This window comes from Labrus mixtus, chromosome 23 (genome assembly GCF_963584025.1).
Source record: "Labrus mixtus chromosome 23, fLabMix1.1, whole genome shotgun sequence".
Lineage (NCBI taxonomy): Eukaryota > Metazoa > Chordata > Actinopteri > Labriformes > Labridae > Labrus > Labrus mixtus.
This window is the reverse complement of record NC_083634.1, coordinates 5676733-5691554: the sequence shown is the minus strand read 5'-3', so window position 1 is coordinate 5691554 and position 14822 is coordinate 5676733. Positions and strand designations below refer to the sequence as shown.

At 45.2% G+C, this 14822-nt stretch overlaps 1 protein-coding gene across 3 annotated transcripts in view; it reads right to left on the bottom strand.

The window, feature by feature from the left end:
- Nucleotides 1–14822, bottom strand: part of afap1 (actin filament associated protein 1) — an 81030-nt gene that overhangs the window by 14829 nt on the left and 51379 nt on the right. For all 3 annotated transcript variants that reach the window (XM_061031363.1, XM_061031362.1, XM_061031364.1), the window contains exons 4-6: nt 4851–4959; nt 4429–4637; nt 4139–4318 (exon numbers count right to left, since the gene is read on the bottom strand). In XM_061031363.1, the coding sequence (XP_060887346.1) occupies nt 4139–4318; nt 4429–4637; nt 4851–4959 (498 nt within the window). The remainder of the gene's footprint in view (nt 1–4138; nt 4319–4428; nt 4638–4850; nt 4960–14822) is intronic.

Genomic DNA, 14822 nt, shown 5'->3' with positions numbered 1-14822 from the left:
ACACACACACACACACACACACACACACACACACACACACACACACACACACACACACACACACACACACACACACACACACACACACACACACACACACACACACACACACACACACACACACACACACACACACACACACACACACACACACACACACACACACACACACACACACACACACACACACACACACACACACACACACACACACACACACACACACACACACACACACACACACGCAGACTCTCCCCCCCATCCTCTCCACAAGCATTCTGTACCCTCTCTGGTCGTACAGAACTCTCTGGTTTTGGCTCGGATGGAGCATAATTGGGGGAATGACAGACTGTGGCTCCACGGGTTTGGCTCAGCGAGCGAGCGGCTCAGGGGCCGGAGAGCGGGACAGACAGCAGCATCACGTCTATCCTTTCAGTGCGGCGCTCTGCTGCCAGAGTAAAAGGGATGCTACCTCAGCCTGATGAAGTGTTACAAATCAGACCCGAGAGGGTGGTGGGCCTGTGTGCGATAGTTTTGGGTGATTCAACATAATTATCAACAAAAGAATATTCTGGGGATTGACAAGTGAGGCGTCTGAGAGCTGCACATTTCTCTTTTAATTTTGTGTCCTGTAAAAGAAGCTTAAAGCTCCAGTGAGGAGTTTTGATCTGGTTATGAAACCGTCTGAAAATTAAAAACTGTTAAACTCTCTTTAAGCAAAGGGTTAGGCATGAGGTTGATTATTTCTACACAGATCATTTGAAGGTCTGTAAACGCTGCAGCAGGGTCGGTGTCAGACCAGGAGATTAACATCGCGACCTTTCTTTCGCAAAGTTTCACAATAAGTGATATCATTTGACTCTTAAAGTAAAGTAAAAACTACATGATCACAGAGAGATGGGATGTATTTATTTGTCCACAGGGGGCGCTCTGTACATCTCATCTCTTTGTGATCCTCTCCTGTAAATGTGAAGAAAAGTCTGTTTCTTCAGCGTGATGTTGATCTCCTGGTCCGACACCGAGCCTTTGTGTTTCAGAGGAGCGGTATATCTGCAGTTTACACCACGACGGAGACAATGCCATTTTCAAGAGTTTGCTTCACATGTGGCTTTGTCACAATAAAGAAACATCATCATGTGGATACATTACAGGAGAGCCATGCACTGTCAAATATTCTGCTGTGTTCCACAAGGATGCACGATGAGCTGTTCTGTGATTGCGGTGTTTGAAGGCAACACTTAAGCCGATCAGCCATAAAAACACACCACAGTGAACAGGAGACTTACTTTCCCCGAGAGCCGGAGACAGTAAGAAGAAAGAGGAGATATCATTACATCAGGGAGACAAAGAAAAGCAGGTCATCCTGCAGCAGCAGCAGCAGCAGCAGCAGCAGGCGAGAGGGAGAGGACAATATGGACATGTGTTTTCCATAAACAGGTCGTTAGCAGACAATGTCTGGGAGAATCATCACTGGAACTTCTTCAGGTACTCTCCCAGCTTCTCTCTTCACACTCGTTCTTTTTCCCCTCTTCCTGTCTCTAATAATCGTGCGTCCACTTTCCCGAACACATGACTTCACTCTGTCACAGAGGAGGACATGTCGTTGGTCCCGGCTGATTCAACTAGGGTGGGAAATGTTGCAACAGATCCTTATTTCCATTTTTCACTGCAAAAACGCTGTAATTGGATTCTTGTGCATTCCTTTAGAGTTGCAGACGGGCGGACAAAGAAAGGAGGTCAAGACTTGAGAGAAGAATTAATAACTGTTAAATAAATACTCAGCGGTCAGAGCAACACGGACACAAAGATTATCTCTCTGGACAGACGCCACACTTTCACATCTTGAGGGAGCACAGAGCACAGGAGTGAGACGCTCCCTCGCTCTGCTGCTCATCACTCACAGAACCACGACTTTAAAGCAACAACATGGCGGAGTCGGGTTAGTGCGCTTTGGTGCCCACCGCAGGTCTCTGAGTGCAACTGCACCGACGTCAAACACACACACAGTGCTGTTGCGCATCCCCCTCTTCTCTGCAATTTCTACTTAGTACTTACATTGATCAAATCTGACTCTGCAGGCGTCTTCAGCCCTTAGCTAACTGTTAGCATGTGTGTTAATCTGTTACCATGACGACTAAAGGCCGTGGCTAAATGGCTCCATTGGAGAGGATAATTTATTAATTCTAGTCGAGATGTGTTTGTAAGATAAACTCATAAAGCTAACTTGAAGATCGTTGAGGAAAGAGACGACTTCTCAGCGTCAGATGGATTTACTGATTTATTCTTATCGAACCGGAGACTTAGCTCGGGTTAGACGACTTCCTGCAGCCGGTGAAGGTGCTAAACGTGAGACGACATCATACAGGCTAACGTTACATCACATTCTGTCAGAGCCAAAACGAAGATCATGTAGTTGTAGTTCTTTGTATGGACTGTCTGGCGTTGCTGTGCGGGGACAGCTCAGGAATACGTTTTAAGGAAGTCACCGTCCAGGTCAGGGGAGTGAAGCCAGAAGAGGCCGCTACAGCGAGATGACTGCTGAGTGACACTACACTTATATTTATCTTTTAGAATAAAGTGAGTCATTTGTAGGTGAAGATTTCAGACTACACTTATTGTAGTTCTGTCCTAACATGCCCATGTTCAGTTGAGGGCAATCCAAAAGGGATTGGAATCATCCCTTACTAAACTGAATCCAGGCCTGTTTGAAAAAGAGGGTGTGAGCGTAGAGCTTTGGATAAGCTCATGGGACAGACGCTGTTTGGTAAATGTTGAATGTGTTTCTGATCACCTGACTAACTAAACATGCACAAAGACATCTGAAAGAAGCCGTTAGTGGACTTCACCAAAGTTTGGCTGGTGCAGAGGTTTGTGTATTTTCATGGATCTGGTTGCGACCGCCTGCAGGTACGACGGCCCCTGGGAGGTTACCGGCCTCGGCCGATCAATAAACAACGGCTAATTGCCACCAGGAACCGATCGAGACAAAAGTACAAACTGTTTGGATCTTTGCTTCCTGACGGCCACAAGCTTGAAAAGAACAGAAAGTAAACATTGCATTTTTTTCAATCAACGGTCCGGCCTGTTGGGCAAAATGACCTGGCACTTTTTTTATTTTTTATTATTGTTCGAGACATTTTCCTGAGTAACATAAAAAAAGGGGGATAGAGTTGGCGGCAGCGAGCCGACTCAAATGATCTTAAAATAGCGCTCAGTACTGTACGAATCCGGGACGGAACAAAGGAACAAGGAGAGCAGAGGTGAGGAGGCCGAAGGGGCCGTGGGGGGGTTTCTTTTAAATCCAAAGACCAGATGAGACCCGTCTATCCTCCTGTGACTGAAATAGAAAACACCCAGAGGTGCTGGCAGCGCGCTCAACATCAGGGGGAGAACGCAGAGGGTCGAGAAGCAGAGAAGTACCCGAGTGTTTTTGATGTCAGAGGGGCTGGTTTGTTATTCAGACGGAGAGATCAGAGAGTGAAAGAGAAGACGGGGGGGGGAGGAGGGGGCAGACGAGGAATGTGTGAGACAGAGCGAGCAGGATCAGAGGAATACAATCCCCAAACATCTTAACATCAGAGTGAAACCAGCAGAACCACCTGTTCAGAACACAATCGCAGGATAAGGCCCGTCCTGCAGAACAAGTCGGGTCGTTCTCTACTCCCGTTAATCTTCAGAGCTAAATATGAGACACAATGCAGCTCATGTTTTAACCTCCCTGACATCTAAAACTGCTCCCAAATACTCCACCTCCCTCGGAACTTTGACACAATGACCGAAGATCCAACACCAGCTTCTGTTTCAAGGGGAGTTCTGGTGTTTTTAGAACTGAACCACTTGTATTCTGGGGGTCTACATGAGGGTGTAGCATGCTTAGACTGTTATAGTAAGTGTCTGATAGCATGAATGGCATTTCAAAACGGAAGTGATGCGTTAAGCGTCTTTAACGTGCAGCTGATTAAAACACAAAAAATAAAGCTACAGAATGAGGAGAAGCGGGACGAGCTGCTGTGAGCAGAGAGCTGAAAATGTGTGTGTGTGGATGAGAGAATGGAAGGGAAGTCAGGTGAGCAGATTCAATTCATGAATTGTGACACAAACTACAACGAGGAAGGGAAAGCGGTCTTCATCGTGTCACCTTCAGCCACTCCTCGGCCTGCTCTTTGCTATGCACCGCCAGAACCAGAGCGTCTGCCCCCTGGTGGACGATCTTCAGCTCGTGCTTCTTCTTCTTGCCGTCTTTGGGGATGTGCGTGATGCTGCAGCCTGACAGGCTCAGCTCCATCTGAGGGGTTTGGTCTTTGGAGGACTTGTAGCACTGGAGGGGGGGGAGGTGGGGGGAGAGAAAAGAGGAAAAGGTTAAACCCTGATGCTGCTGTTATAACACATTTTACATTGTAGCTCGTCGTGCCGGTTAAACCCCCTCACCAGCAGTTTGTTATCTTTGATGACACAGAGCAGCTTGGTCCACTGGCCGAAGCGTTTCTTGCGCAGCAGGAACGCGCAGATCCGAGCGTCCTTCACCAGGTCCATGGACGCCTCTTCAGACGGCCACTGACGCATCTTCTGTCCCTTCCCGTCCTCCTCCTCCTCATCGTACGACTCGTACGAGCTGCTCATGGCGTCCGAGTCGTAGTCTGAGAGGGAAGGTGCAGGGGGCGGAAAGTATGAAACTTGACACACAGTTTGTGACGGAGAAGATTTCGTAACAATGAGTGTTTCTGCAAAGGCTCCATTTCTTAAAAGGTTCTGAATCAAATGTATAATCATTTTAAAACGACCTGGTCCATCAAAAGCAAAGCAAGTCGACGCATTATGTGATGTGAAGTATAAATCAGGAGGTCACTCACTGGAGGTGATGTATTCAGGAGCCTTCCCAGGACTCAGAGGAACAGCCTCCTCGTAGTATCCTTCTGGTAGAGACGAGCTGGGCAGAGGAGGAGGGCCGCTGTTCGGAGGCTGCAGAGAGAACACAACTTTCTATCAGTCTGAACCTGAAGCATCATTTTCACCTGACATCGTTTGTCACTAAAGAAGACATATGCAATGTTACAGAATAATATGAAATAATCATTTCTTACAGGATGTGGAGTTTAACATGCAGCACTAAACGTAGCGCCTCTTCTCCTACATCAGGTCAGTAACTTTACCAGACAACGTTAAAGTGCATAAAATATCCCCGAAAATACTATTTTCACGAGCACCATGACCATGCCGAGATGTCTGCAGACTTTTTCCCCTCTTGTGGAAAGCCCCTACGACTCCCTTTCATTCCATTATTTGGTGGCTGCGTCGTGTTTTTTTCCGCTGGTTATTAGCGAGGAGGAGAAACTCCACGACTGTTATGAAGCTCAGTGTGCTGCGGGCCGTCGGTTTCAGCTGACCCAATAAGGCGTCGTCGCCGCAGTGATGTCAGCGCCCGTGTTGCTACGGAGACGTGGAACATTAATAAAAAAGGTTTGGCTGATGTGTTTTCACGGGGCTGACTTCTTCAAAGTGCAGAGAGTGTGTGTGTCATTGGACAGTCCGACATGACCATGAATGATTTAATGAGAGAACTTTGAACTATTCTGTCAGAATTTAAAAGTATGTCCGGGAAGAACTGTATCTAGAGGGATTACTTTTTCATTATTACAAAGACAAACTGTAGCTTCCTTCTGGTCTAATATAAATCACTGGATGCAAGAATTGACAGATTTGTCAGCAAGTTTCTCATCACTTTGAGGTCAGTCATTGAATGAGCGCTCGTGCAGTATGAGTCGAGGTTAGCTCTGAGTGTGCAGCTGATAAATTCATTTTTCAGTATGTTTGGGCTCTTGACACACCAAGGATAATCGTCGCCCTCGGAGCGACGGTGAGCGATTGTCGCCCTGGTTTTTGCCATGTGTCCAGCTCCGTTTCTACATACGTTTGTTTGCAGACATAAACGACCACAACTTCTGGGCCCATAACATCCTGCAGGAGTGCTGTTGATCGGTTTCTTGTGAGTCTCAGTTCAACAGTAAACAGTAAGTTGCACAGAGGCGTCACTCTGGATCACTTCAGCGTTATGGACCTGAAAGAGAAACTCTTTTTTTTTTCTGGGTTTACTTCCAAATAAAAGGGACTCAAGTTTGCTGAAATAACAACATCATGGTGCAGATTTGTGAAAAAGCAAAAAGTCAAGCCGGTAGACTGTTTCTCCTGCATTCACCAAAGCCTGCTGACACGTGATTGGTCAATACAACTCGACTACAAACAGAAACAAGAACACCTCACAAGAATCTGTAAATTGAGATGAGTCCGTGACGAAAACAAGACTTTATGTGGAACTATTTTGATTGGAAATCAGCCACAAAAGATTGAGCTGCAACCTTGCAGACTTTTCCTATTTCTCCGTCACGCCCCGAGCAAAGCTCACAGGGTTAAAGGAAGATCATTAAATCCACTGTAAGAATATCCAAGTCTTTCTCTGTCTGGACTTAACAATGCAAAGCTGGACTCTCCTTCTCTCTCTCCTCCTGATCCCTTCGTTCATCCTGCCTGTGCATTTTATTCATCCATACGTCAGGTAGGAGCCGAGAGGCCTCAAGCAGAAATCTTATCACATCTCCTCGGAGGGAAGCAGCGGCTCGGTGAACTCATGTTTTGGCAGAGAAACGCTGCCCTGCTAAAGTTCTCCTCCCCACCCGAGCCCTGAAACCAGAAAGTAATAAAATCCCCCGAGAGAGGAAGAGAGCGAAGGAAAGAAAGGCAAGGAAGCGAAAAGAGCGAAAGCACTCAAGACTAGAAACAATAAGTCACAATCTCCGATTTGAGAGGCGGATGTGAAAGTTTGTGTTGTTGATTCGAGGTCTGCAGCTTCATATCTCACATCCTGATGACTTCCTCTCCAAGATTTCTAAGCAGCAACACCATTAATAATCATGCAGGAGGCGATTGTTTGGGTACGCATTTTTCCCCCGTGTGCAGCAGAATATATCACAGAGAGAATGTGATCCCACCGCTCTGCTATTCAGTGAGTCAAAGCTGGACGCTGTGGGGTGATGAGAGTGTGTTTGCATGCTCTGCCTGCACCGACATTTATAAACACACAATCAGACATTCCCTCAGACAACAGCTCGGCCGTATCACACGGGTTATATCTGCAGGTCAATCAGGCCGCGGCGTGCTGAAGCTAATGGAGTTCACAGCCGTCACGATGCTGATAAACACACACTGTAAAAAGAAAGCCAGCGCACTAAAGTTCATAATCAGCTTCAAATGCTTTACAGATATCCCAAACATCTGTTCACAATCTGGTATGACAGCATCATATCCAGCACAGATCCTCTTTAAATGAGATCAGATTAGACGGATGGTTGGACGATATTGATAACAGAACTGGGAGCGTCCTCAGATTTCAAATATTTTGACCGAATCAACTTAAAAGCTTTTATCGCACATATTCTCAGGTGTCTTTGAAGGATGTCCAAGGCCGGAGGCATATTTGATTTTGCGCATGATGTCTTCCACGTGTCCCCGCCGTCTGTTGACGCGGATGCAAATAGCAGCACATAAACGTTTGGGTCAGTGTAAAGGCAGAGGGGATGCGTGAACAGTCATCACAACAGGAGCTACAACAACGGCAGGAAGTTTTTAAGACAAGCTGACGGACAAGCTAATTCCAAAAATAGAATGATAATAAGACGAAACCGATACCCGCATCTCTTCTCCCAGCACCGGAGAGCAGCCCTCCCCTGGGCAGCCGTGCAGCGTTTAGATCCCCTGAAGGCTTCCAGAGAGCCGACCAATCAGAAGAGAGTGTGCACGTGGGGAGGGTGGGTCTTAAAGAGACAGCAGCTGAAACAGACCGTGTCATGCAGAGGCTGAAATGAGGGTTCTTACAGACGTCAGTATCAGATCAATAAGGAGGTTCATGAGCTGCAGATCATACAAAGCTGCTCTAAAGGTTTCACAGACTGACGACATGAAAGGTGAACACGAGGAGAAGATGGGATCTTTAAGGAGGAAGGATACAAAGTTTGGGTTACACCCATTTGCTTAATCAAAGCCAGAGATGGTACAGTTTATGAAGAACATGCGTCTGGAAAGTTGCAAATACCAATGGATTATTTCCATAGTGAAGGGAACTCCTAGCCCACATGAAGCAGCTTAATTCAGAGTTTGGAGGACCTTTTCATGTCCTGTCATGGTCTAAGTGCTGTTCCTCCCTGACACAAATACACGTTTTCTGCAGAAAAGCACAGCTTCGTCTATGAGAGCAGCCGTACACACAGGTCATGTGCATGGATGCATATCTGAAATGTCAGAATTCCACAGTCATAATGTGTAATTTGGTTGTGGTGAAGGAGTCCTGACCTTGGTTTGGATACTTTGAGTGGGAGGACTGTCTGCCTCTCTGGAACCGGCCTGAAACTCACATCCAAACATTTATGCCAAGTATCAATTTTGCCCGGCGTAGGAGGACTGGACCTCAATAATGTTTCTGCACTGGTGCCAATGGGAGGCTGGAATGGGTAAACTGAGTGGACACAGGAAAGCCACTCCCTTACAAGAGGCTTTGGAGAAGGAGAACTGCATTTTCAATGACTATTGGCAAATGACCCATCGTAAAAGCACATGTTTCCAGCTGGAGCCAATCTTCTTAACTTCACTTTTCATTTCCAAAAATGCTGAATCAAACCAGAATTACTTGTTGCTGATGACTTTAATTTGCCTTGTCGATGGTCAGCAAATGGTTTGGTACAATGTCCTTGAAAGAGCAAAAGCTGACTCTTCTAGTTGAGTTATTTCTGGCTTTGACGCGTCACAGATAATTTAGGCTTACTGGGAGTGGGAGCATTTCAGCGGGCACTTTTCTGATTGAATCATCAGAACATAGGACCGAAGGAAAAAAGTCAACTAAGATTTCACGGTTCAGCTGTGCAGTGTGCCGTGTTGATGGAGAGCTGCAGCTATTTTGAGCATTAAATAAATAAAACAAGTTAACCCCCGATTCTGTGTTCATTTTGGAAGATTTTGGTAAACTCATCTCTGGTGTTGGTACCAAATTGCGACAGCTAAGAGAACTTAAGTTGTCTTGCTCTGTTTGAAGCCTCTTGACTTCCTTGTCCCCGAAAGTTAAAACAGCAGAGGCTAAAGGGAAATGTAGTTTTTACAGCAACACACTGTACCAAATAAGACAAGAGTCTCAATTGTTAGAAGTGATAGTGATGAATAGAGGCTTTAGTATTACTGTTGGCTCAAAATCATTTTCTGAGATGGATTTATTTAGGGTTACTGTTGTTCTCTAATATATTTGGATTAACACCGTTGTATTTTCAGAGGATGGATGGATGCTTTGGTAAAAGACTGTACCTTTAGATAAAGCTCGGTCTGCATTGGTACTAGGGACATTCCCAGGCAACTCATTCCAAAGTTGATTAAATGCAAATTTTAATTTCAGACTAATCGACTAGTCAAAGTTAAGAAAACTCTCAGGAAACGGTTCAAATTGAGCACAATTTATTTATAATTGTCAGTGGGTAAATAATGTAATGTGGTTTGCCGAGTGTGGCTATCGGTGGCTGTGCTAGGACCGCCAGCCTTCGGATCTCCTTGCAGGTTACAGTCCACATGCCTGTGCTAAATGTGGCTACGCATGGCTCCAGTCGATGTGACAGTTTAACTTGACGCAGCCTGGATACAATTTTCCAGATCGAGATACTACCAGACACGCTGCTCCTGCAAGATGCTATTCATGCACGGGGCTTGTTTACATCCGGGCAGTAGAGCCAGAACAGAAGAGCCAATGACCAGGGCTACAGACCGCACCCCCTAGTGGTGGGTGGATGTGTTACAGCTTGGATGTATTATTTGACATGCATTGAAGTCCAAAATATAAAATGGTAGTAATTGATTTGACAGATTTGTGATTCTGGTGCAGACAAGGGGTGAAAACGTTTATTCACTTAGTTGACTAATTTGTAACAAAAATGTATTTGGAAACAATTTAACCAATGTTCGGAAGTGAAGGGTAAAATAGTTTGCTCATGTTGTATATCTAGATTTTCCGTCAACTGAGCCCATGTCTTACTACATTTGAAGAACATATTTTACATGAAAACAGTATAAATGAGTGTCCAAACCTTTAATTGCACCACGGTTAGGAAACTGTCCAAAGACTGAAGGTTTGCTAAAAGCTTTATTTATTCTGATTTGAGGGTTTTGCTGAGGCCTACACACTTTTCCAGCACCACCCTGCTTCACAGTGATACATGCTCACATCTGGGAGCCGCACAGTGAAACCACAGTCCTCTACTGTTGGCATCTGGTCCGCCTGGCTACTTGTACAACTGGAGGTTAAGTGCCATGCACAAGGTCACCTGGATGGTAGTTATTTAAAAAGGCGGTGGTGTTCGATTTCCTTTTTTTGGACCAGAGATTTTTTGCAACTTGTCTAGCTCTCTATTTCCAAGCTGCTGAGTGCCACCCTTAGTTTTTAAAGCCCATGTGTTTTTAATCTTGTCTCTTCACAATACTCAAAATGAACATAGCATTGACCAAAGGTTTAAGATCAGCATCAGCATACCTCAGAACCCTTTGAAATGGTTTCAAGCACTATCCAAGAATATGATCCTTGCCAAAACTTTAAAAACCTGCAGTAACACAGATAGAAGGACAGATGGGACAAAATGGACCGATAGCCATCTGCATACACCCCCTTCTCCCATGTGCTCCTCAAAGATCAAGCATGAGGTCAAGCCGAGGCATTGAGTTAAAAATTGATTCCAGACAGCGGGAGAAGATGAAAGCCCAAAGAGCAAAAGGCTATGGTGCTACCCATCAGCGTCAGGGTTTACTCAGTTTGTCCTGCTTTTGTCCCGGGATAACCTTGAGACAACAAGCTTGTAGACGAGGGAGTTAGGGTGATATTCTGCAGCTGTGACTGCAACTGGAGGGAAAGACTGAAAACATATACTATACTACAGATTTTAAGCACGCTTTTATGGTATATTATGGACATTAAAAGTTGGCAATAACCACTCAATTAAACCTCTTCCATTAGAGCGTTTAAAAAGATTGTTCCTTTAAATTCTTGGATTGCCAAGTAAAGAACTCTAATCATTAACTGGTGACAAGACATATGGCTGAAATCCCAGGACTATGCCTACTGAGCTATTTTGTTTGTTGCCCATTTCACAAACAAGAGAACAATCAGATTTTTTCAGAATGCACAATTCAGACCGCGAGCAGACTTTTGCAAGATACTCCAGTATATCAGAATATTTAAAATGAGTGTTCTTGGTGTGTGAATATGTGCATATTGCTCAGATGAAGCAGGTAATGGGATACAACATTTGCTAGATATTGGCTATTTATGTACACAGACATCCAGGCATGCCAGGACAGTCCTTGCATATAAATCTGGCCTATCAGTTGTAATATCCTGATAACAAACCACAGCATACATCATGTCTGTTTCAACAGTGGCAGCTGTCCAGGAACGCCACTGAAAGCCTCATTGTGCGGGAGAGGAACTCAATCCGGATGTCAGCTGATCGGGCCAACACACACTCTTTACATAAGAGCCCCATATATTCAAAAACATTTCAACACGTAAGAACAAGTATGGGAAGAAAATATGGGGAGAAAACCAAGACAAAGTAGACTAAGACACACAGTAAATCTCTGATAAAAATCCCCTCTCTGCAGGACTCAAGGCCTCCTCCAAGCTGAAGACCTGCCAAACTCAACGATACTCATCTGAGTGTTCCAGCTCTCTGTTTATACATGAACCACCCAAGCTAGTGTTACCTCCAACAAAACAAAACCGTTTTCCCATTTTACACTCCAATCTAACCTACACTTCCCCTCCTTCACTTTCCCGTCTTCCTGCCTCAGGCTGGTATGTAGTGTGGATTTTGCGGGACAGGTGCATTCACAAGAGTGCACTTTCTGGCTGAAATGCCAAGCTTGCCCGACGGTACTGTAAAAACAAATGGAGAGTGAGATTGGGTTGGGTCTTTCCTGCATTTCTCTCACCTCACAATGAGGTGTAAACGTGGCTCAGCAGCAGCTGGTGGGAGCTGGTGGTCCAACACTTTGGAAAAGCACTGGAAGGGTGGGGTGGCCCTGTTTTCACTGGAAGGGAGCCCTGTGTTATAAAGTAGGTCCATATCTGGAAGGGCACCCTCCTATTGTGCTAGAACTGAGTGAGATTTCCCATTGAGCCATTTGCCAACAAAGCAGAAATAAGGAATCACAGTCTGTCAGACATGAAGCAGACAATCCCAACATAACCTCACTGAAATGTGACTGGTCTTTGATTTTTTGCAACCAGTAAACATTAAAGAACATAAGAGATGTATTTCTGACAGCACACTGACTTCTTTCTCCCTTCTTGCTATGAGGCAAGTTTGGAGGTTTTCCCTGTGAATGTGTGGGTTCTCTCCGGGTACTCAAGCGTCCTAACAGTCCACTTTGAGCCCTGTGACTGACTGGCGACTAGTCCAGGGTGTACCCCGCCTCTCGCCCAATGACAGCTGAGATTGGCTCCAGCCCCCCGACACCCCGTATGGAAGAATAGATATCGATAGTGGATAATGGATGGATCTGAAATGTTTCTAAAGGGGGCTAAGCCAGAAGCCAAAGCTTCTCACCAGTCATCTAGAAGTAGCTCTTACTTTCTTTCCAGAGCTGTGTGTAGTCATGAAACAAATTAAATCATTGACATCAAGCAAAATAAGATCACTCTGCAGGATGGTTGGAAATTGTTGGAGGTATTTGAGGCATGTCCAACTATAAGAAATGAAAAAATGTGGAGGGTTTAAATGGCTGATATTGTCTTGGCTTCCCCTGGGCAGGGTGGAAAACATTGTCTATGTTAATTTGCGTGTTGGAGAGTTGTGTATGATTTGACATGTTGCCTTGCCCAAAAAAAAAAAAACGACCAAGGTGGCTTTTTCTTGTTCAGATCTCTTCGGCTCCAACAAGAGGCCAGCCCTATTATCCATACTTGAATCTTTGTCATCAGGTACAAGCAACAAGGAGTGACTCTTGATTCTCTAACGTCAAACAGAAAGTGACACCCACCATTGTGAAGCCTAGCTTGTTCTAGAGACACCACTTGCTCAATGATCTCAAGGAGACAGTTTGAATTTGCTTCTAGTTTAAATCCATTCATTGCCTCGTCTTTGCTTCATTTAATTTGTTCTATCACCATTTTTCCATGCGATATCTATACAGACATGAATGTTGCAAATGCATCCGTCACCAAAAGCCCAATAAATGTATCTATCAGACGTAGATCTAAACACTTGAACCACAAACTGTATTAGTACGCCACCAGACTGCAGAAATAGCTTCAGTTTTCCCTCAGTGCTTTATTAAGTCACTTCCATCACATCATGTGTCAAGAAAAGAAAAAATCCTGGCATTGTAAAGAGCCTTCAAAAGCACTTGAGTGTGAGTTGGGGGGGGGGGTTGTGAAATAGATTTTCCATTCGTGGCCCAGTTTCTCACTGTGGGCTTTTTCCAAAGTGTTATGAGTCTGGCCCTGGCCGTTGTGCCACTTAGCGAAGTCTTGCTGCTCGCTACAGTTAAGACTTAATCAATCACCAATTTGCAACTTGTTTGGTTACCCCAGTGACAATGTGTTACGGCTTCCCTCGCAGTCTGTTAAACGCTGCGTCGAGCCCATGACACAATAGCGCTGATGTCACCGAAAGGCTTTGCTGTGGTTCACCAAGCCGCAAAGAAAGGGGAACCCCACGTTGGAATTAAGTGAAATATGAAAACAGATCCAGCAGCACCGAATGGAGACCAAAACAAATGGTTGCTTCTAAAGACGTAGGAAAGCACGGCTGATTCATATGCGACTGTGTGATGGGATGCCAGCACTAGCTTGACAAAGCACAGTGACACTTTTTCTTGCTTCAGTGTGTTTCCCCTTCAAGCTAGAAAACATTTGGTTTGGCGAAATACAGCCGGCCGATGTCGTTCCAAATAAGAAGCTGCTGGTCTACGGCCACCAACACGGCGATGACTGTGGGTAAGAAACGGTGTTCAAACAAGAGACCACCCCAAATATCTAGAGCTGGTAAACAAAACATACATACAGGAGATGATTCAGGCTGTGTGTGTGTGTGTGAGGTATGGTCTACATTTGAATACAAAGCTTTGGCCCAGAGACATATTTATCCTCGAAAGTGCTCAGAAGGGAGGGGGGAGTCTGATTGGAAAGGAGAGAGGGGGAGGAAATGAATTCCAAATGGGACCCAGACTGCTATGGATAACGCAATTGGGCTAGTGTGTATACAGTACATCCATCACATGAACACACTTGTGAACGCTGGTAAACTTGTACAGGGTCTGTTTGGGGGAAGCCGAGGGAGGAGAGGAGGAGGAAGGGATGGAGGGGGGGGGGATGCCACCGCTCTCCAACATCAACACAGATGGAAATCATTTGTGTCTCAACAAGAGGACTGGTCCACATTTTCCTTTAGCAGAGCTGCCTTGAATCCATGCGTGGTCCATAGGATGCAGCGAACGATTTGAAATAAGCAATAAAGACAAATGTCAAATTTTTACCTAAAATATCTACATCTACGTTATACATCTTTTTTTTTTAATCAAATATTTCCAACAGTTATCAAAGCCAGAGAAATCCTTCATTTTAGAGTTGTAACGGGATGTGTCTTGTCGCGGCAGCCTCCATGACAGACTCAACATGTGAATGGTTGCCGTGGAAACTCAGATGTCACATCAAAGAATGTCCTGCTGTCGGCCTCATTACCACTCTGAGTGCATGAATTCATCATGACGGAGCTTAATCGCCAAAGACTTTGCACACTGTTAAA